This window comes from Grampus griseus, assembly GCF_964374135.1.
Source record: "Grampus griseus genome assembly, chromosome: 13".
In the NCBI taxonomy this organism is placed as follows: Eukaryota; Metazoa; Chordata; class Mammalia; order Artiodactyla; family Delphinidae; genus Grampus; species Grampus griseus.
Window position 1 is genome coordinate 68,654,989 of NC_139007.1, and position 21,282 is coordinate 68,676,270.

General features: G+C 36.8%; 1 protein-coding gene across 4 annotated transcripts in view; it reads left to right on the plus strand.

Annotated features, from left to right (window-relative positions):
• The window catches only part of UTRN (utrophin), a gene marked incomplete at its 3' end in the record, with an annotated part of 496,004 nt that overhangs the window by 338,361 nt on the left and 136,361 nt on the right, over window positions 1–21,282 (plus strand). For all 4 annotated transcript variants that reach the window (XM_082668645.1, XM_082668646.1, XM_082668647.1 and 1 more), the window contains 2 exons: window positions 5,255–5,427; window positions 18,321–18,477. In XM_082668645.1, the coding sequence (XP_082524771.1) occupies window positions 5,255–5,427; window positions 18,321–18,477 (330 nt within the window). The remainder of the gene's footprint in view (window positions 1–5,254; window positions 5,428–18,320; window positions 18,478–21,282) is intronic.

Below are 21,282 nucleotides of genomic sequence, written 5' to 3' on the forward strand. Positions count from 1 at the left end.
TAATTTATAAACAATTAATTGAATAATTTGTTGACATCAGCAAGTTAATTGTAATAATTGATCAGTTAATTGCAATCACTCACTGTCCCAGAAGCCTCACAAACTGTCTCAAAGCATATTTACATAGCACGTAATGACCTTTGAGGATATTATTAGGTTGTATTTTTTTTAGGTGATACCTAACTATTTTTTAAAAGGTATGATCCCTCATTTTCTAAACCTGAAACTCAGGCAGTGATCCTACTGAGCTCTTGACAATCAATCCTAAACTGTCTCTGAATTCCGGTCTCACTTTTGAAAGGAACAATGGATTTCTTTTCCCCTAATGGTTAACTTTGTTGATTTAGCCTGAGCCTTGGGATATAGTTGGGAAGTTGTTGCTAACCTCACTTCTTCACCTTCAGAAAAGGGGTCAGGATTCCTTCAGAGAAAACACTTCTGTGGCCATGTAGGGTTAGGTAAATATGCCGTGCAAAAATAAACCAAAATGATGTCAGCAAGGCCCAAAGAGGAGGAATCTATTCTAATACCAACTTAGTTGTTGAAGACTTCTTAGTGGTACTATTCTAAATCTCTGTTTCTTATAGGAGGGTTCAAACAGTTCTGTTTATAATAATCTAAGGAAATTTTTTTTGCGGGGGGTGGTTCGCGGGCCTCTCACTGTTGTGGCCTCTCCCGTTGTGGAGCACAGGCTCCGGACGCGCAGGCTCAGCGGCCATGGCTCACGGGCCCAGCTGCTCCGCGGCATGTGGGATCCTCCTGGACCGGGGCACGAACCCGTGTCCCCTGCATCGGCAGGCGGACTCTCAACCACTGCGCCACCAGGGAAGCCCTAAGGAAATATTTTTGCTTACACAGCTGCAGCCACTACTTGATTATAGAACATTATAAAGAAATAAAATGTATGTGATTTACATTATAAAGCGTTGGCATATAATATCTCTATGGGTTATATCATTGAAGAAATGTCCAGTTAGGGCAAAACTGGTATTAAAATATCAATTATTAAATTAGTAAATGAATAAATGTTTTGCTTTATTTGTGCACTTAATTTTGACCTGGGTAGTGGGTGTTGTATAAAAAAAGACTAATTGTTGATCAGTGAACCTCTGTGAGCTTTTGTAGCTGTCTTCTGCAAGGTTCTTCTGAAAGTGTGCATCTTAGGCTTTTGATGGTATTTTACTTAGAGAAAAATACGTAGTCTCTTTATTCTAACCCCTAGCTTTTCTTAACCTTCTACATTATGCTTACATTGTTTGAAAGTACACTGCAAGGCTTTCGAGTGAATTCTTAAAGTATTTCTTCTGTTTTCAAATGTTAGTTTAGCTGCTTGAGTACTTTGCTGGGATCCCTCTTTGTACATGACTGCCTTATGTTAAATGGTTGGAAGAGCATTGCTTTGTGCTTCTAGATGGATTACATTCCCATAACTAATTATCAATAACCGTTTTGTGCTTTAATGTTTATTTAATGGTCAGAAAGGCTTCCAGGTGACAGAGGTAAGCATTAGTAGGGCAAGTCTCCCAGCTGTGCAATGGGAGTTAACCCTCTTTCATAGAACTTTAATTTATTTTAGCATTTGATGTTACATCAGAGTCAGGATCTGACAGACTTCCATGCTGGCATCTTGATTTTAAAACCAGTGCGTCATTCCACAGGGATCTATGAAGGAGCATGATTCATTAACTGCGGGTAATTCTAAATTTCCAGCAAAGAGCTTAGGCAAGGCTTTGCAGTGCAGGCTTCTAAATAATAATTTCTCCCTGTTAAATTTTTTGAACGAAGAGATTAAACAAAATGATTACTACATTTCCTTCTAATTATTTGTCTGATTTCTCTTGGCATTACAGTGGCTAATATGCCAGTGTGTCAAGATGAACTTATTCATACACTCATTTATGCAATTTTGCATCCATCTATCTATCTATGTATCTGTCTATCCGTATACATCTATTTTTCATTAGACTTACTCTGTGTAACAGAGACTCTGAAGGATACAGAAGAAATATTAAGATGATTTTCTGTCTTTAGGAGCTCTTGATATATTTGGCCAAATAAATATGCCACCAAATGTTAAATTAAAAGAACAATGTACGCTGATTTCCTTTTCTTTGATCGTTTTCTGGTTGTTGATTTTCTTCCTAATTTTTGATGAGGCTCCTGTGTGGAAGGGTTTTCCACATATTGAAACTTATGTTGCAACATGAATATATGATCCCTGGTGGTGCTCTTAACCAAAATGTTATGGAAGTACTTACGATCATTGACTGGGCCAGTGATGCAGTTCTGTTTTACTCCATCTGTCATTGTGGCCGGATTGGAACAGGCATCACCTGATCTGAAGTGAAGAGGCAAATTTGCTTCGTGCTTTTGGTATCCAAATTTCTTCATGCTGTGGAATGCTCCTGTGAAACTGAGGAAACTATTTATGAATCTTGATGTGCTTCTGTCTTTCTGTGTCTCTTGAATATGAAAAGAAGCAAATACGTCAGGCTGCTACAGGAAGTTGTGGTTTGAAGTTGCCTTGTGATTTTAGGTGTGGTCCACTGGTAATGATGTTTAGGAACCTGCACAGGAAATTAGAGGCCAAATTCTCCTTGACAATACAGAGCAAAGGGAGGCCTTGCTTATTTACTCTGTCACTGAGCTTTTTGAGAAAGATGGCTATCATACATCTTTACAGCCGAAGTTTAAAACTGGGCTTTTGATATATGTCTTTGGAGGTCTTAAAATGCATCTCAGGACACAAAAATAAAACAGTTCTATTCTAAAGAATAGGACTGTGTTGTTCAGGAGATGTCATCAAAGAATCTTTCAGCAGAAGTTTCCTTTTCTTTTTTACTGAGAATTTCTATTTGAAACCTCGCAAGTTCAATTTATAACGAGATTGCCATTTACATGCCTACTGTTGCCCAGCCTGAGAACCTTGAATTGGTATCTGGCTGTGTTTCCCTGCTTCCCCATCAGTGTCTGCTGTGTACTCTCTGAGATGGAGGTGCTGGTAAAGTGCAGAAGAGTCAACAATGTTGAGTTTTTGTTCAGTGGTTAACCCTAATTCTGGGTGTACTCAGATTACACTTTGCAGGGAGACCTGATTTGGCTTTGTTGTTAGATAACCCAGAGACCAATGGGCTTGCAAATTTAGAGCATAAATTTTGCAGAAGCCGTCCATCAGACTTTGTGTTCACCTCTCCCATCTCTCAAATATGACCCTATTAATGTCATCTTAGATGTCACAAATCTTCCCAGAAATTATAATACAGCAGTTCTGCCCCATAACCTCGTGTGATACCTTTTTACCATGCTGGTTGGAGTAGTGAGTTGTACAAGGCTTTTCCATGTGTCGTGGTTTGTGTAGGTCTGTAGATACTTGAAGAACAGTCACTTCAACGCTGGCCACTAAGCCTTGGTTCTTAATGGAGTACATGGATTGCTTATCAGGAGTAAGTTCTAAATTAATAATAGCATTCTGAGTATTCGAAGAATTTCTGTTAAAATTTTTACCCTGCCCATTTAGAGTTGGAGAAACTAAAGAAGAATGATGATTATAAAGGAAAATTGAAGATGAGAAGTGTAACAAAATTATAGTGTTTGGGTTTGCTCTTCTTTTACTAATTCTGATTCATTACCAGAAATATAATTTTTATTTCTGCAATATGTTGCCTTAATATTCCTTACCAATTAATGCCATGGAGACTCACCCGACACCTTCATGGCCCCTTCTGGTGTCTGCTTTTCTGTTTGTAAGTTCATACTCAGTTGTTGGATGATAGTGGCTGTCACACTAGAGTTAGCTACACATCCCATTTATTCATGAAGAAAAGGTGATTGCCAAATTAATATAGAAAATTGTGTTGACAACCTTATAACAGGAGAGAACTAAACAATTGATAAGACCCTCTGTATTTTAAAGTTTAAATTTGTTGTATTTGTTTAATTACAAAAAGAGACCCTGTTTTTTATAGAAACTTGGAAACTCAGAGAAGTGTAAAGAAGAAAACTAAAATCACCTTTAATCCTCTTATACGGAGATCACACTATTTTGATTTATTTCTTATAGTCTTCTAATGTATGTGTGTGCAATGATTTACAAATACATAGGCTAATTTAAACACCTACTTTAAAAATTAAATTAACATCACAATATATAGTTTTTTATCCTCCATTTTAAAACCTAATAATAAGGTAACATTAATGTATATTACGAAAGTTTTTACTTTTTTATTTTAAAAACAATCAATGTGATAAATGTGTTTATACATAAATCTTCGTGGGATAGGTAATTTCAACAGTTTTAAGGCTTTTGATACAAATTGCCAAAATGCTTCCTCAGAGTCTGAACCAATTTTTATTATTAATTTATAATAATTCTTATTTTACTTAAACTACACTCAAATTTACTTTTTTTTTTTTTTTTTTTTTTTTTGCGGTACACGGGCCTCTCACTGTTGTGACCTCTCCCGTTGCGGAGCACAGACTCCAGACGCGCAGGCTCAGCAGCCATGGCTCACGGGCCCAGCTGCTCCGCGCCATGTGGGATCTTCCTAGAGCGGACACGAACCCATGTGCCCTGCATCGACAGGCGGACTCTCAACCACTGTGCCGCCAGGGAAGCCCTCAAATTTACTTTATAGAAGTGAACAAAATATTTTCCTTTTCAACAGGAGAAATATTATTTTGTCATTATTTTTTATTTGTTAATGAGGATAAACATTTTTATGAGAATGCTTTTTTAAATTTTAGAAATAAATTTTATTAGATTAAAAGGCCGAACTATTAGTAAGTTTGTCTAAATGTAAAAAGAAAGTTTAATTATGTAATATCTTAGTGACCTCTGTAAAACTTCATATTTTGAGGGAAGTTTTGCCTATGTGGAAAGGGGAGAAAGGATTTATTTGGGTATTAAGCAAAGTTGAGTGATCTGGCAGCCACAGTCGTACAAAATTTTAAAAATTTCTCATTGAATTTGAACATCTAACTAGCTGATACATGAAATTTAGATTATAATATTGATACATTCTGTTTTTAAGAATGGGGGAAATCAGTGTCTTATTAAAGATTTAAAAACTATTATTTTCAATGTAGAAATTGTGAAAACACTTAAATTTGTTATCATTTAAGCTAAAATTAACTATTTTGCTTTTAAAAAACTCATTTGTGGAATATGAAAAAAGCAAAGTTTGTATAGCAATCCCAAGTAATGTTGACACTAATACCTAATATTTGCGTTATCTCTTTGCCTTTTTCTGTTCAGGACATCCAGGCAGAAATTGATGCCCACAGTGACATATTTAAAAGCCTTGATGGAAACAGGCAGAAGATGGTAAAAGCTTTGGGAAATTCTGAAGAGGCTACTATGCTTCAGCATCGACTGGATGATATGAACCAAAGATGGAACGACTTAAAAGCAAAATCTGCCAGTATCAGGTCAGCATTGTCAGTATCAAAATAAAAATAATGGGGGAGGAGGATTTTCATGATTTTTGTATATCAGGAAGAGAACAGGAAGCCTTACCAGCATGCTACTTCTTCAGAAATAGTTTAAGATTTAAATGCAAAGATACTTTTTTTTAAAGTTACAGTTTTAGCTCCATTTATGTGCAGTGCCCTCTGTCAACTGTTCCTGACTAGTCACAAATTTGCATATCATATTTTAAACCTAATAATACTAATGATTTTACCAATACCTGCTAGTTGTTGAGTGTTTACCTTAACCAAGTATTGTGTTAGGATCTCTACAAACATTTCTTTATTTAGTATTCAAAAAATCCTAGTGAGGTGAATAGTAAAATCCTTTCTTACATGAGGTGACAGAGGCTTAATGAATATAAAGAACTTGACAAGATATTGAGCTAACAAGTGCCACACAAGGATTTGAATCTAGATCTTTCTGACTCTTGGCAATGAACATGTTTTGCTTCGTCAAGCAATTTGTATGTCCAATTTGAAGATGTACTTTTAGAAATTAGATATCACTTATGGACACTAAAATGGATAACTGATGACTCATGTCTCCATTTGGAGAAAGTAAAAAGTAAATAAGGATGAATTTGAGGACCAGAATTTGACTAAGAAAGGACATTGAAAAAAGACCTACTGTGACAGCTATTAATATTATTAGTGGGAGTTAAGAACATTTTAGAATTATGTTTACTAGATGGTGGATAATATGTAATGGATATGAGTTTAGTGGAAACTGACTAAGAACATGAATGTTGGTAGAAAGACTTGGATCTTGCACCTAGGTCAGTTTCTTAAATCTTAAAGTTCAGAAACTGTATGATGTATTGAAAAATGTACAGCCTTAAACCAAATGGTCTTGAATTTGACTTGAATTTGACTTGGGCAAGTCACTTAGTCTCTCTGAGCCTTGGTTTTCTCATTTACAAAATCAAAATATAAATATTTAACCCACATGATTGCTGTGAAGATTGAATGGGGTAATCTGATAGTTCCTTAGTCTATGTAATTTCTGTCTAATGTAGCATCTAGTTTATTTTATCTTACATAAAGGGGTTCAGTGGATCTGCTTCAACTGGTTTCTGCATTTTATAGACTACTTCATGGAGAGCAGAAATCTTTTGCGGATTATTTACTGTGAATGAATGTTAAAAAAATTTTCCTTCTGAAGAGAAATCCTGAAAGGCTTTTATTCTTCTGGGGCTCATAAAGGGATATTTGCACTTCTTTTTACACGTAAAGAAGGGGGTAATGTAGCATGACTATGGAAACCTCTGTGTAAAGATCCTGTTGGACATTATCAAGCAACTACTCTTTTTTAGTTAGAGAGGAAAATTAGGGAGTATTGTATAGTGAGAGAATATACTTGTGATTGCTTAAAATTGAATTTTCAATTGGCCAGACCCCATTGGGTTTCAACTTTCTGTTCCCCATAAATATAAATAGATAAAAAGATTTAAAGTGTTAACATAGTAGAAAACATTCACTGAGGTTCTAACAAACCCAACTAGTGTAACAAGCTAAAAGCCACAGGCCTGGCCCTGGTGAAGACTGTGTACATCGTGCTGGAATTTTGAGAGTCTGGAGGATGAGTTCTTCAGGAAGGAGAATTTAATGAAGACAAAAAAAATCTTTGACCTTTCCTGGCCTTTATTGCCTAAGCCTGTCAAGTCACATTTTTTTTTTCTAACCTGGAAAGAAAGAACTCATAAGCTATAGTTGGAATATTATCTAATAAATAATGTTATTTTCAGAAGATGGGGGAATAAGCTTTTGCCAATGGGCTTCTGGATCAAGACAAATCATACATTCCAGTAAAATGTGTTAGTAATGTGATAACAAATTAAAATAATTTGTAGCCTCATTACTCATTTCTGGAGATTCAAGCATTTAATAAGAACTTACTTCTAGGTTTAAGGCATTGTGAATCATAAATAAGATATGGCCCCTACCCCTAGGGGGTTCACAGTTCTCTTCAGGCTAAGATGGGTCCAAAGGAGGAAGTGGTAACTTTCACTTCAGATGATCATCAAAGGCTTCATGAAAGAGATGATAACTAAGCTGAGCCTTGAAAGGTGTATAGTTTTCCCCAGATGGACTGGATGAGGATTGGAGAAAGATATCTAAGCAGGAGGCCAGAAATAACACTGTGTGTTCATGGAGCAGTTAAGAAGTTCAGTCTGACTGAGAATAGAATTTGCTGATGATGTAGAGGGGAAAGACTGTGACTAGAGAAAAAGGTGAGGAGGGAGGTAAGACACAAATCATGGAACACCTGTGTGTACCATGCTCCATTCCACTGGTAATGGAATTTGAAAAGTTTTAGGTGGCATGATTAGACTTAAGCTTTGGAAATATCCCTCCCACACAATTATGGAGAGTGCATTATTAGATGAGAAAAGTTCTAAAGACAAGGAGAGCTGTGAAGAGACCCTTTCAGAGAAATACCCAAGAGTGGAATTGCTGGATCGTATGATAGTTCTATTTTTAATTTTTTGAGGTACCATTAAACTGTTTCCCATAGTCGCTGCACCATTTTACATTCCCACCAACAGTGCACAAGGGTTCCCTTTTCTCCATGTCCTCACCAACACTTGTTATTTCTTGTCTTTTTGACCATAGCTATTCTGAAAGTTGTGAGGTGATATCTCATTGTGGATTTGATTTGCATTTTCCTGATGATTTTCCTCTATGTTGAGCATATTTCCATGTGTCTGTTGGACATCTGTATGTCTTCTTTCAAAAAATGCCTATCAGGTTCTCTGCCTATTTTTAAATCAGATTGTTTGTTTTTGTATTGAGTTGTGTGAGTTCTTTATATATTTGGGGTATTAACCCCTTATGGGACATATCATAGGCAAATATCTTCTCCCATTCGGTAGATTACCTTTCCATTTTGTTGATGGTTTCCTTCTCTGTGCAAAAATTTTTTAGTTTGATTAGATCCCATTCCTTTATTTTTGCTTTTGTTGCCTTTGCCTAAGGAGACAAATGCAATATATATATATATATATATATATATATATATTGCTAAGACCAACAAAGAGTGTACTGCATAGATGTTTTCTTCTAGGAGTTTTATGTTTTCAGGTCTTACATTTAAGTCTTTAATCCATTTTGAGTTTATTTTTGTATACGGTGTGAGAAAATGGTCTAGTTTCATTTTTTCACTTGTAGCTGTCCAGTTTTCCCAACACTACTTATTGAAGAGACTGTCTTTTCCCCATTGTGTAGTCTTCCCTCTTTTGTTGTAGATTTAATTGACCATATGTGCATGGGCTTATTTCTGGGCTGTCTATTCTGTTCCATTGATCTATGCTTCTGTTTCTGTGCCAGTACCATACTATTTTGATTACAGTCACTTTGGGTATTGAGACAAAGAAAATGAAAACACTGCTTTGAAAAGATATATGCACCGCAGTGTTCATAGCACCATTATTTACAATAGCCATGACATGGAAACAGTCTGCAACTGTTCATCAACAGTTGAATGCATAAAGAAGATTTTAGATATATATATATATATATATATATATATATATATATATATATATATACACACACACACACATACAATGGAATATTTATATATATGCATATATATGTGTATATATATGTGTGTGTATATACATATATATACATATATATATATATGTATATATATATATATATAATGGAATATTAGCCATAAAAAAAAGAATGACATTTTACCATTTGTGACAGCATGGATGGACCTGGAAGGTATTATACTTACTGAAATAAGTAAGACAAAGACAAATACTGTATGTTTTCACTTACATGTGGAATCTAGAAAATTAAACAATTAAACAAATATAACAAAACAGAAACAGACTCACAGATACAGAGAACAAACTAGCGGTTACCAGAGGGGAGTGGGGGAGGGGCAACATAGGTGAAGGGAATTAAGGTATAAAACAAATAAGTTTCAAGGATGCAATGTACAGAACAGGGAATATAGTCAGTATTTTATAATAACTGTATGGAGTGTAATCAATAAAAATATTGAATTACTATGTTGTACACCTGACACTAATGTTATATGTCAATCATATCGCAATTAAAAAAATGATAAAATGGTTTATTATTCTTAGTAATGGGCCCTCATATAGTAAGCACACCTCAGAGAGAAGTGGTACAGGATGCATTTAATACTCTGGAGCTAGACTGCCTAGTAAGTTTAAACACTAGTTTTGTTCCTTGGCAGCTGTGACACTGCGGGGAGGTTACTTGGCCAATATGTATTTCCTCCTGTGCAAAATAGGGATAATAGGAGTAACTTCCTCATAGAGTCATCATGAATAGTTGATTTAATTAGCCTTTATAAAGTACCTACAACAGTGGCACATGGTAAGCACTAAATAATTGTTAACTATTATTATTACTCTCATTGATTACCATTATGTTTGGAACTAATTAGTTCAGAAGACATAGAAATTCTCCCTGCCCCGTCTTGTTTCTTAGTCACTAATATTGGGAATTTCTGAGAAGGTCCCCAACAAGTAGCATCCCTCTTTCTTGGCTGGATTCAGAAGAAATAGGAAACAAAAGTAAGGACAAGTGAGAACAACAGTGTCATGTTAATTACTGACAGAGGCTAGGCTGGAGGAGGTGCTTAGAGTAAGAGCTAAATGGGGCTCTTAACCGGACTCCAGAAGTAGGCAGAATTCCCAGCAGTCACTGGACAATGTGGCCTCCCATGTGGGAAACCCTGCATGGAAGAGTAGAAAAGAACTCAGTCTCTGCAGACTTGTTCTCAAAAGGCAAGAGTGAGCTGAGGTAAGTAGATCAAGTTATTCCCCAAATCTACAAATCAGATTCCTCACTCTACCTCTACAGGGACAGAGAGAGTGAAAGGGTGGAGAAGAGGCCAGGAATGTACTTAGTGAGAAAACCCCTTCCCAAGGAGCTGGGGTGTGGAGGTGTTCTCATTAACAAAAACGTGAAGTAACTTCCCCCACAGCCAGCTGCCTCCTTCAGTCCTTACTGAAAATGTTGCTTGCTGAGTGCACTATGAATTCCTGTTCCTCTGTTCTTTCCTCTCATTCCTTTAAAGTATAATCTACACTTGCACTGGCTTCTATTGTGAACAACTTCTCCTATGTCTTTAATATTTGTTTAAACTCTCCCATCACTCTTCTCTATAATTGAAAGTTGACTGTCCCCTTAATTGCCTGCTTTACTTGAAACACTCTTTAATAGAGTTCAGTTTTCCCATTTTCCTCACCTGGCAGTCAACAGGAACATTCTGAATATTTAACAACTACTATGGACACCAAGTAGAATGCTAGCCATAAACTCCCAGTATGGCGCCAGCAGACACTGGCTGAACAGCAGCCCTGCGCACAGGGATAAGAGGGAAAGTTGGCAGCCTCACTGCTATTTCTTAAGCATTGCTTCTCCATCTCTCAACAGCTTGTCGTTAGAAGTGGATACATCTATTATTTTACCCTCTCATCATCTTATTCCTGCTTCCTCCTGATGTATAGGACACTCTTCTACTTTACTCATTGATTTGAGCTTCTGACTTCCTTTTTACTCTGCATCTTTTCCTCACTTATCATCCTTGGTGTCGACATCTCTACTGATAACTCTGTATATTTTGACTTCTCAGTTTCTTCTTACTTTATCTCTAAATGCTTTTATCCCTATTTTGTTTCTAAGCCCGATAGATCTGCCCAGGCCTAGGACTTAGTTGACATCCCATGTTATCTTGGCATCTCTGGGATGAGCAATCTCAGGAGACCAGGGGCAAATTGTTTTCAGAGCACACATTTTATTTTTTTACATCCCACCTGGCCATGCACATCTGAGTGCCATTGATTTTGCCATGTTAGTTGGAGAAGAGCCCCCTGTTTTAGCAAATCAGGATTGTTTAGAACATCATCAGTAAAACAACTCTCCTTCACATTAGAGTTATGTATTTTATGAAGAGGACCTTCTTTCATTAGCTTCATATGTACCAGGACCACCTATATGCTATCCCCCAACTTTGCAGTTTTATTCTGTATATATAAATTGTCTACAATATTCTAACTAGATTGTTTAAAAATGCACATCCTCTAATATTTTCAACTGAGGAATTCCTAGCTTTCTTTTTATTTTTCCTTCATCTTCCCAAACCTACACACCTTTCTCCTTATCTTTAGTTGCTTAAACCCTTCCACTTTTCAGACTTCATCAACCCCATCTACCCAGCTTCGATTTCATTATAAACCATTTCAGTAATGTCAGGACCTTGAAATTCCTCTCCCCCTTGAAATTCCTGTCTGCTTTTCCAGTCGCTGATGCTCTGATAATCATACCCTCCCTATCCCCTGATCTAAATTCTGGGCTTCCTAGTGTTGCACTGGAAAGTGAAAAATGATAACATTTCTTCAACTGAGACTTGACAGTTTCTACTTAGAATTGCTATTGCAATTCTGAATGATTTTCTATCATAATCACCACTATCCCTAATTTTTAAAGATTTCGATTCCTCATTGGCTCCCAAAACCTCTCAAAATCTCCCTCTCTGCGTGCAGCCTTGCTTCATTCTTTTCTGAGAATAAGGCCATCAGATAGATGTCCCTTCTGTGCATTCTGTATTTCAAATTGTGCTTTCATTGTGCTAAAATCAGTATTGTCATGGCCGGGAATATTTGCTGCAATTTATCATCATTTTTAGAAAAGAGACTATCTGTCAAAGATCATAATAACAGCCAATATTTATTGAACATTCACTGTGTCTATGTGAAATGCTTGACGTTACCTCCATTGACCACGGCGTGATCATTGGAACTACGGAATTACATGTGACTCAGAGCCTTGGGTTAATATCTTAAGTACTATTTTCCAGTCTTTTCGGTTAACTTTTTTATTTTTTATTTATCTATATTTTGGGGTGTGTTGGGTCTTAGTTGCAGCACGCAGGATTTTCGTTGAGGCTTGTGGGATCTTTCGCTGTGGCACGTGGGCTTCTCTCTAGTTGTGGCGTGCAGGCTCTGTAGTTGTGGCGCAAGGGTTCCAGAGCACACAGGCTGTCTCGTTAAGGTGCGTGAGCTCAGTAGCTGTGGCGCACGGGCTTAGTTGCCCCGCGGCATGTGGGATCCCAGTTCCCTGACCAGGGATCGAACCTGTGTCCCCTGCATTGGAAGGCCGATTCTTTACTGCTGGACCACCAGGGAAGTCCCTTTTTGGATAACTTTGATCACACTTTTAAAATACGGAAATCTAATTTACCAACTATTCTTTTGCAATCAAAAAACAATACATACAAGTCTGTATTCCACTTAGATCGATATAAGCAAAGATAGTGATTTGAAACCTGAGCTAGAAGATAGGCTCTTAGGAACTGTTAACAATGTTTTTTACTCCCTGGAAAAATGTGAATTGGAAATTACTAATAAATTCAGTAATGTGAAGGCCATGGCTTAAACTTATATGTTAAATTTGTATAATTTAGGATTATGTTAATTAAATATCTACTTATCAGCTTAATGTTGAATATGTTAATGTTTAATATGGATCCTTATTAACTTACGGTTTCAAAGGCCAGTGAAATTCTCAAATCTAATGAAAACAGGGTTCAAAGATAAAATTCTATCTTCCCTTTCTTTTATGAGCCTCTGAAAGATTCAGAGCACCTTTTTAGAGGCCCTTAGAGGAGATTAACCTTTAACATCATCATTACATCTAACGTTATCACACTTTTACAATGTCATTGACACCACTTTTAACTTTAGGTAGTTGATTTTGCTAACCATATTGTAAAACTTCTAAAATTTTTTTTCTCAGATCTCATAGAGGAAAATTCTGCAGCTTTCCTTCTTGTTTTCCTCTGGCTCAGTGCTTTTCGGTAGAACTTTCTACAATGATGGAAATGTTCTGTATCTGCACTGTTCGGTACAGTAACCACTAGCCATATGTGGCATGTTGAGCAGTTGAAATGTGGCTAGTGCAACTGGTGAACTGAATTTCCTATTTTACTTATTTTAGTTAACTGAAGCTTTAAATTGAAATAGGCACATATTGCTGGTGGCTACAATATTGGAAGCACAGCTTTGGTGTTCTTTTCAGAACAGACTGAATTCTGAGGACTCTACTTTTTTCTCCTAGTCAGTCTTAATTCCTTTTCTGGGAGCAGAAATAATCCCCTTTTAATGTTACTGGTTATTCTTGCACTAATGGAGGTATTTTCTTTCACTATAACTCAATTTGTAACCTATGGGTATTACCATAAAATAAAAGTTTCTTTGTAGTAAGAATGCCAACATGGGTATTTAATTCTGTGCATTTCTTCCTTGCACCATAGGGGATAGTATATCTTTACTCCTCTTAATTTGAGTCATCAAATTCTTTGGCAGGCCTACCACTTTTCAAATGTATCTTTACTTGTCTACAAATATACCTTGGCAGTTTCTATCTGCCCTCTTAAGTGCTGTCCATGATGAGAGCAACATAGTGGAAAGAGATTAGAATTTAGTGTGGATTCCAGATTCTCACCATGGCTTCCTGAGCAAGTTCTTCCTTCTCTGAGCTGTAGTTGCCTCAGAGAGTTGTTGTGAGGTTTCCTATCTCAGAGTATATTTGGTTTACTTGTCTTCCCCCTAACTTGACCCTAGAGCCTTCTATTTCTGAACCAGTGTAGTGCCTGACATCAGAGTGGGTGCTCCATCGATGTTTGGCTTTATTGAAAAACTGAAAAACTGTATTTTATTTTAATAAGTGCTCCTCTTACTCATTCACACTGTTTGCTCTCTTTTTGGATCTGTACTTTGGGAGAAGGGATTAAAAACTTCTTTGAAGAAACATGAAAGGTAGAGGCTTTTGGTGATTTAAAATAGATATTAATATTAATACATAGTTTTCTCCATAGTTGCTTTTCTACAATATTTAAATGATGAGGTGCCATTTTTATGGATGTTTATGTTCAAAAAGTTTTCATATTATAGTTTTAAAAATAACTGGTCATTTAAAAATGTTTAGAGAGTTGTAAAATAGATGACTTAATCTAAAAAGAATTAACTTGTGTGAAGCATTTTCTGAAGTAGACATCACCCTGAGTTGCTAATACATGCAGTGAAAGTATCTATTGCTTTGCACATGTCAGGTACCCAAAGAATGAACTGAAGCAAATGAGAGGATAATAAAGTCTCTTATCCAAAATGTGAGTGCCCACAGATATGTGTTAGATAAAGAAACGTTTTAAGTGAAGATTCTGAAAGCATGATTGATGACTGCTTAACTGTAATCTTGGGGAAATATAAGCCTCAGAATGTTTCAAGTAAAACTGAAAAAGTACAACTATACCAAACACAAATGTAAGGTTTCTTTTTGCAAAGCATTCAACCCCGTGCCCAAGAAAAGGCTTTCATCTTGAAAGATGAAAGAATTAAATTGAAACTAGGACACTGAAGGCTACTACAGAAGCATGCTTTTATTTGGGCATATGGTAGTAATCCACCAAACACATATTTATAATCTATCAGAGAATAACCAGAACAGATTTTCCCGGCAGAGATTCTGTCACATCAGTTTGCTTTTTACTATGGAAAAAGAAAGGTATAGAGAAGCACATAGACCAATGTTATCTTTTTTATTTCGAAGTCCCTTTAGTATCTCGCTGAAAAGAGTATTGCCTTCATCTTTATAAATAGTTCTTCAATGCTGAATGCCATAGATTTCAATGATCAATTTCATTATTTCTGTGCAGTCAAAAAGTAAACTGCATTGGAAAAGACATTATCATGTTCTTCAATACAATGAGTGTGTAAATAGATGTCATAGGAATGTAATGTCTGGTTTGGTTATTGATTAAAGAGTTAAACTATAGACATTGAAGATGCAGGATCAAATAATCTGAAATAAGAGGTCAGGGTGTGTGCATAAGTGTTTTGCACACAAAGACACTCAAGCACTTCTTGATTGACTAAAGACTTCTGATTTCTAGCTGTTATTTATTTATCAATATTCATTATTTTTAAATATTTTATTTATTTATTTATTGGTTGTGTTGGGTCTTTGTTGCTGCGCGTGTACTTTTCTCTAGTTGCAGCGAGTGGGGTCTACTCTTCATTGCGGTGTGCAGGCTTTTCATTGTGGTGGCTTCTCTTGTTGCAGAGCACAGGCTCTAGGGGTGCAGGCTTCAGTAGTTGTGGCGCACGGGCTCAGTAGTTGTGCTCGCGGGCTCTAGACCGCAGGCTCAGTAGTTGTGGTGCACAGGCTTAGTTGCTGCACGGCATGTGGGATCTTCCCAGACCAGGGGTCGAACCCATGACCCCTGCATTGGCAGGTGGATTCTTAACCACTGCGCCACCTGGGAAGTCCAGTATTTATTTTTTGGATTTAAAAATACTGGAAAGAAATTGCACCAACTCATTCAAATATACTGAGGACAAAATGCTTTGTAACTGGAAGAGAGAATTTTCAGTTAATATACTTGAAATTATTTAGTTCTGTTCTTTGCCAAGTAAAAGTATTGTTTATCAGGGACATATTTGGCCTAAAATTAATCAGTATGAACACAGAAAAGCTGGCCCTCAAACAGAATCAGGATCTCATTAAAGCATTTGTAATGTGAGGTTAATCATAGCACCTGTAGAATGAACAGAAAAGACTGTAAGTACAAGAGAATAAAATAGAATTTCAAATTATAATTATGATACCTCAAACTTTTTTCTGTACTCCTTTTTTTTTTTTCTTTTCTTTTTTTGTGGTACGCGGGCCTCTCACTGTTGTGGCTTCTCCCGTTGCGGAGCACAGGCTCCGGACGCGCAGGCTCAGCGGCCAAGGCTCACGGGCCCAGCTGCTCCGCGGCACGTGGGATCTTTCCGGACCGGGGCACGAACCCATGTCCCGTCCATCAGCAGGCGGACTCTCGACCACTGCGCCACCAGGAAAGCCCCTGTACTCCTAACTTTTTTTATTTGCGGTACGCGGGCCTCTCACTGTTGTGGCCTCTCCTGTTGCGGAGCACAGGCTCCGGACGCTCAGGCTCAGCGGCCATGGCTCATGGGCCCAGCCACTCCACGGCATGTGGGATCTTCCCGAACCAGGGCACGAACCCGTAACCCCTGCATCGGCAGGCAGACTCTCAACCACCGCGCCACCAGGAAGCCCACATGGTATTTTAGAGATATGCAGAACTCCCATTTTTTTCTTTTAGCCAGGAATATTGGCTGATAGACTATGGTCATTGTTTTAGGAATTAGAGATGAACTAAAGATCAGAGATACATAGTTGTTCTTCTGGGAAACATTATGAACTTTTAAACAAACTTATGATATTGTTGAATATCCACTGCTGGGAATACCACCTAATGTGATCAGTGGGGAAATATTTGTTTGAATGAACTATAGCAGAGCTATTAGCTTTGAGACAAAGACTCAAGTAGGTCAGATGTCCAAAAAGGAAATTCCTGATAGGTCTGAGGGGCAGTAGTTGCTGTGCTTGGTTGATTTGTTTCATATCACTCAGTAAAGGAGCAATTTTGTGGAAGTGGGGATCATAAGCCAATGTTAAGGTGAACGTTGTGGTATGAGAGGATGTGAAACATGGTCAACAGAGATTTCTTGTACCTGGGGTTGCCCCAAATGAGTCATCTTTTGCTATCATAAATCTTTAGTCTTTGGAAGCTGTTGTGTAACAAGGCTTATGTCTGTCTCCATCAGCCTTGCCCCTTTCATTCTGAAAGGTTATGGACAGTCAAGACAATTCCATTTCATGCAGTTTAGCATGTAAGTCCACATTTATGGTCTGTCCACTGGGGTGATGCAAGATTGAGGAAACACTGATTCCTTGAGTCTCTCGAGTTGTTTTTGACTTACTTATCTTTTTAAATCCAACTCATGTGGTGTGGGCTTGAGGCAGGGCTTTCTCCATGGCTTTGGGCTTTCTCCAAGGATCTAGCAGGAGCAACTAGCAAACTTGTTTCTTATTTACTTTTCTATTTTCAAAGGCTTTATTCTTATTGAAGGCTTCATCACATAAAAAATATTTTTCCTAAACATAGTTCCCTAATTATGAAGTTCATAATTTAAAAACCTGAAGATACTTTTCTGTGCTAAAAACAGAAATTATTATTGAAACAAAGACCTCATCTTTGAATCCGAGTATAAAGTACTGCAGTGATTTCTGCTCAGTTGTTTTCTATTCATAACATTTGTCACTGGACATCAGTCAGCCATAAGCCAAATAGTGTTCTGTCCAAGTAATCCTTTATTGTTTTTCAACTTTTTGAGATAAATGTTGGTGATGTTCTGCTTTCAGTAATTTATTTGAATACAAGAGAAATCAAGACATTAGTAATTTTCCCCCCTCAAATTAGCTTTTTTGGAAGGAAAAATCATACGAGCCTGTTGCATATACTCAATTAGTACAAAAATATATAAAAATTAAGCGTTTATGGTGTTCTCAGTAGTAACTGCATCTGGTGTGTATCTTTCTAAAAATTTTATATGCGTATGATTTCTTCTCTATCCGTCTCTTTGTATATAGAGATGAAATGAGAAAAAAGTTACATTTGAATGTGCATATATACTATACATAAACTACTGAAACTTGCTTAAATAATTTTGCATTATATCATGGACATTCTTCTTGAGAGCCTCATATTGATGCCTTTGTGGTGTGGAGGTGTATGTTTTAACTTTTGACAGATATTACCAACATATCCTTAATATTCTAGCTTATTCGAAATAACTGTTTCTTACAGGAAGTATATATTCTTTTTACAAAGTTTCAGCCTCCTTCTTAGACGTGAGCATTAGTTGGTTGTACATGATTATTAGGCTAAAGGAAGGTACATAGTTTTTTGGATCCGTTTCAAATGTCTAAATGTGGTCAGCATTATCTTTTCACAGGGCTCATTTGGAGGCCAGTGCTGAGAAGTGGAACAGGTTGCTGACGTCTTTAGAAGAACTGATCAAATGGCTGAATATGAAAGATGAAGAGCTTAGAAAACAAATGCCTATTGGAGGGGATGTCCCAGCCTTACAACTCCAGTATGATCATTGTAAAGTAAGTTGATCACATACGGTGGGTTCCTTTTTTTCATTCATTTTGATTTTGGTGAAGTAAGTACTCAAAATAAAATAAATATGTGAGTGGAACCAATTATGACAGGTTTTTTTCCTCCTCTGTTCCTAATTATCAGTATTTAGGCATTTTATTCAAATTGCATGCATCGCTCCCTTTTTATTCAAATTAAGTTTTCTCTTCATATTTAACTGAAGGTTTTTTCAAACGTTGCAGGTATCTAAAGCACTATATTGCTTTTAGCTGATCATGAAATTTATCTATTTCTAATAGATTTTAAAATAATATATTGGGGGAAATTTTACTGTAAGTTAATCTTAAATTCAGAAGTTATAGAGTCATAAAGAATTATATACTATCTTGTTTTATTAAATGAAAGTAGAAAAAATAAGGACTTGTAGTAGTAAGAAAATAGAATAGATATTAATCTGAAAGCAAATGAAGACCGTTGTATTTAAGATCATTCTATGGGTTTTGCGGGGTTTTTGTCTGAACTTAGACCCTTTTTGTCACATTTTTATTCTGCTCAAATATCTATCTCTATGCAAATTTGTACTTTTACTCTGAAAAGCAGATATACTGAAGTTATCAACTAACCTGTTAATTCTTATAACCTTGTATTATTTAAATTCTTTGCCTCATTAACTTTGCATTCATTTATATAATATATCTTCATACCCATTTTCTCATATATCACCTTATTTTGTTATATTTTTTCCTCTTCACATGCAACGCAAGTTCTTATTCTAAATCTGTACATTTTAATGTGTTGTTAGAACTCTGTTCTCATTTAAAAAATGACAGATGCTAACACATGCTTCTTCTAAAGGAAGACATCCTCTATATTATAAGTTCCTTCAATACAGAATGATAAGACCTTGAAATTTATCTTATTTTTAAGGCTTGTGACCAGGTTATTCAAGTTACCATTTGGGTAAATTTTCTCTTTGTACTTGAAAAGAGAATATGATAGAGAAATAGCTCTAAGATTAAAATAAAAAAGGAAGACACTGTTGGTATGTAATATGCAAAAAATAATAATGATGATAGAAGATTTAAAATTACTGATTTAAGAAAGTCAATTTCTCCTTACTTTTTACAGTTTTCCCTTCTATTAATTATTATATACCCTTTTTGAGGATTCAGGTATTAGTGATGAAGTAGAATAATGCAAAGCTCTTCTAATAGAAGTGCTTTGTTAAGGAATAAAATGTGCTTGTGACCATATGCTACCATTTTGATTAAAACTGAAATCTTGAGGTAGGAAATGATCGTCCACTTCTAGCTTTAACAAGAGAAGTGCGCATTGACATTTGCTGGCCATGTTCTAACTCCTGCTCCCACCAAGGTTACCCTGTTTTAGATTGTGTTTTGTTCTGTCTTAGGGTGCGGTTGCTTTGCTTCAACCCTCTGGACCCAGGCAGTTAGATAATAAAGATAATATTGATAATGATGCTGATGATAATGTCAGTTCGTTCATTCAGCAAGTATCTGAGTGCCTAATATGCATCAGGCACTATTCTAGGCACTGGTGAATCAACAAATGAACATAAGTTCTTGCCTGGTTCTGAGCGATACAGACATCCAACCAATAAGCAATAAATGTATAATATATCCCATGGTAGTAAGTGCCATGAAAAAAGTAAAGCAAGGTCAAGGAGAGAGAGCAGGAGGGGATAGTATAGGCAGCAGAAGTGTTACTTTATGTGGAGAAGCTTAGGAAAGTGCCGTGAGTGGGGTGATTTTCAAATAGAGACCTGAAGTTCAGGAGTTCAGGAATGTAGTTCAGTAATCCAAGTGGGGGATGGCAATGACTTGGACAAGGATATCCCAGTGGAGATAGTAAGAAGTAACTGGTTCCTGAATATATTTGGAAATAACAACAGGATTTGCTTATGGATTAGATGCATGGGCTGGGAGAAAAAGAGAAGAGATGTAGTGTCAGGAGTCAAAGATTTTTGGACAAAGCAAATGGAAGAATGGAAGTATCATTCAGAGAGATGTGGGAAACTGCTGGATGAGCAGTCTGGGGAGGAAGTTTAAGAGTTTGTTTTTTGACATTTTAAGCTTAAGATGCTTATTAGGCAGTTAGATATACAAGTCTGATATTGAGGGAAAGGTCAACAAATCAAAATTATCGGCATATATATTAGCCGTGGAAATGGATGAGATGATCCAGGGAGTCAAGAATTCCAAGACATGAGCCCTGAGACACCCTGCCTTTAAAGGTTGGGAAGATGAGGAGACTGAGAAGGCAGAGCCAGAGGGTAGAAGAGTCAAGAGAGAACAGAGTCTAGGACATCAGAGGCAGAAAGTGTTTCATAAAGGAGGGTGTAATCACGGGGATCAAAGATTGCTGAGAGGCAGAATAAGATGAGAACAGAAAAGTGACCATCTGTAGACAGTCTTGTTGACCTTGACAAGAGTCATTTCAATGGTGTGGTGAAGTTGGAAACCTGATTGGTGTAGATTCAAGACAGAATATGAGCAGAAGGAGTATAGAGAGCCTTTTCAAGGATTTTTACAACAAAGGAAACAAAGAAATGAAAACAAAGAAATGAGGTCAAGTAATGGTTTTGTAAAGATGGAGACTAATTCAACATGTTTCTACGATGATGGGAATGATCCTGTAAAGCAGGAAAAATCAGTGACGCAGGAGGGAGGGTACCACATAGGAGCAGTAATAGGGTGGGATCTAGTGCACAAGTGGAACCATTTGTATTAGGTAGAAGAGCTCATCCAGTCTAACAGGAAGAAATGTGGAATATATGGGTACAGATGAAGGTA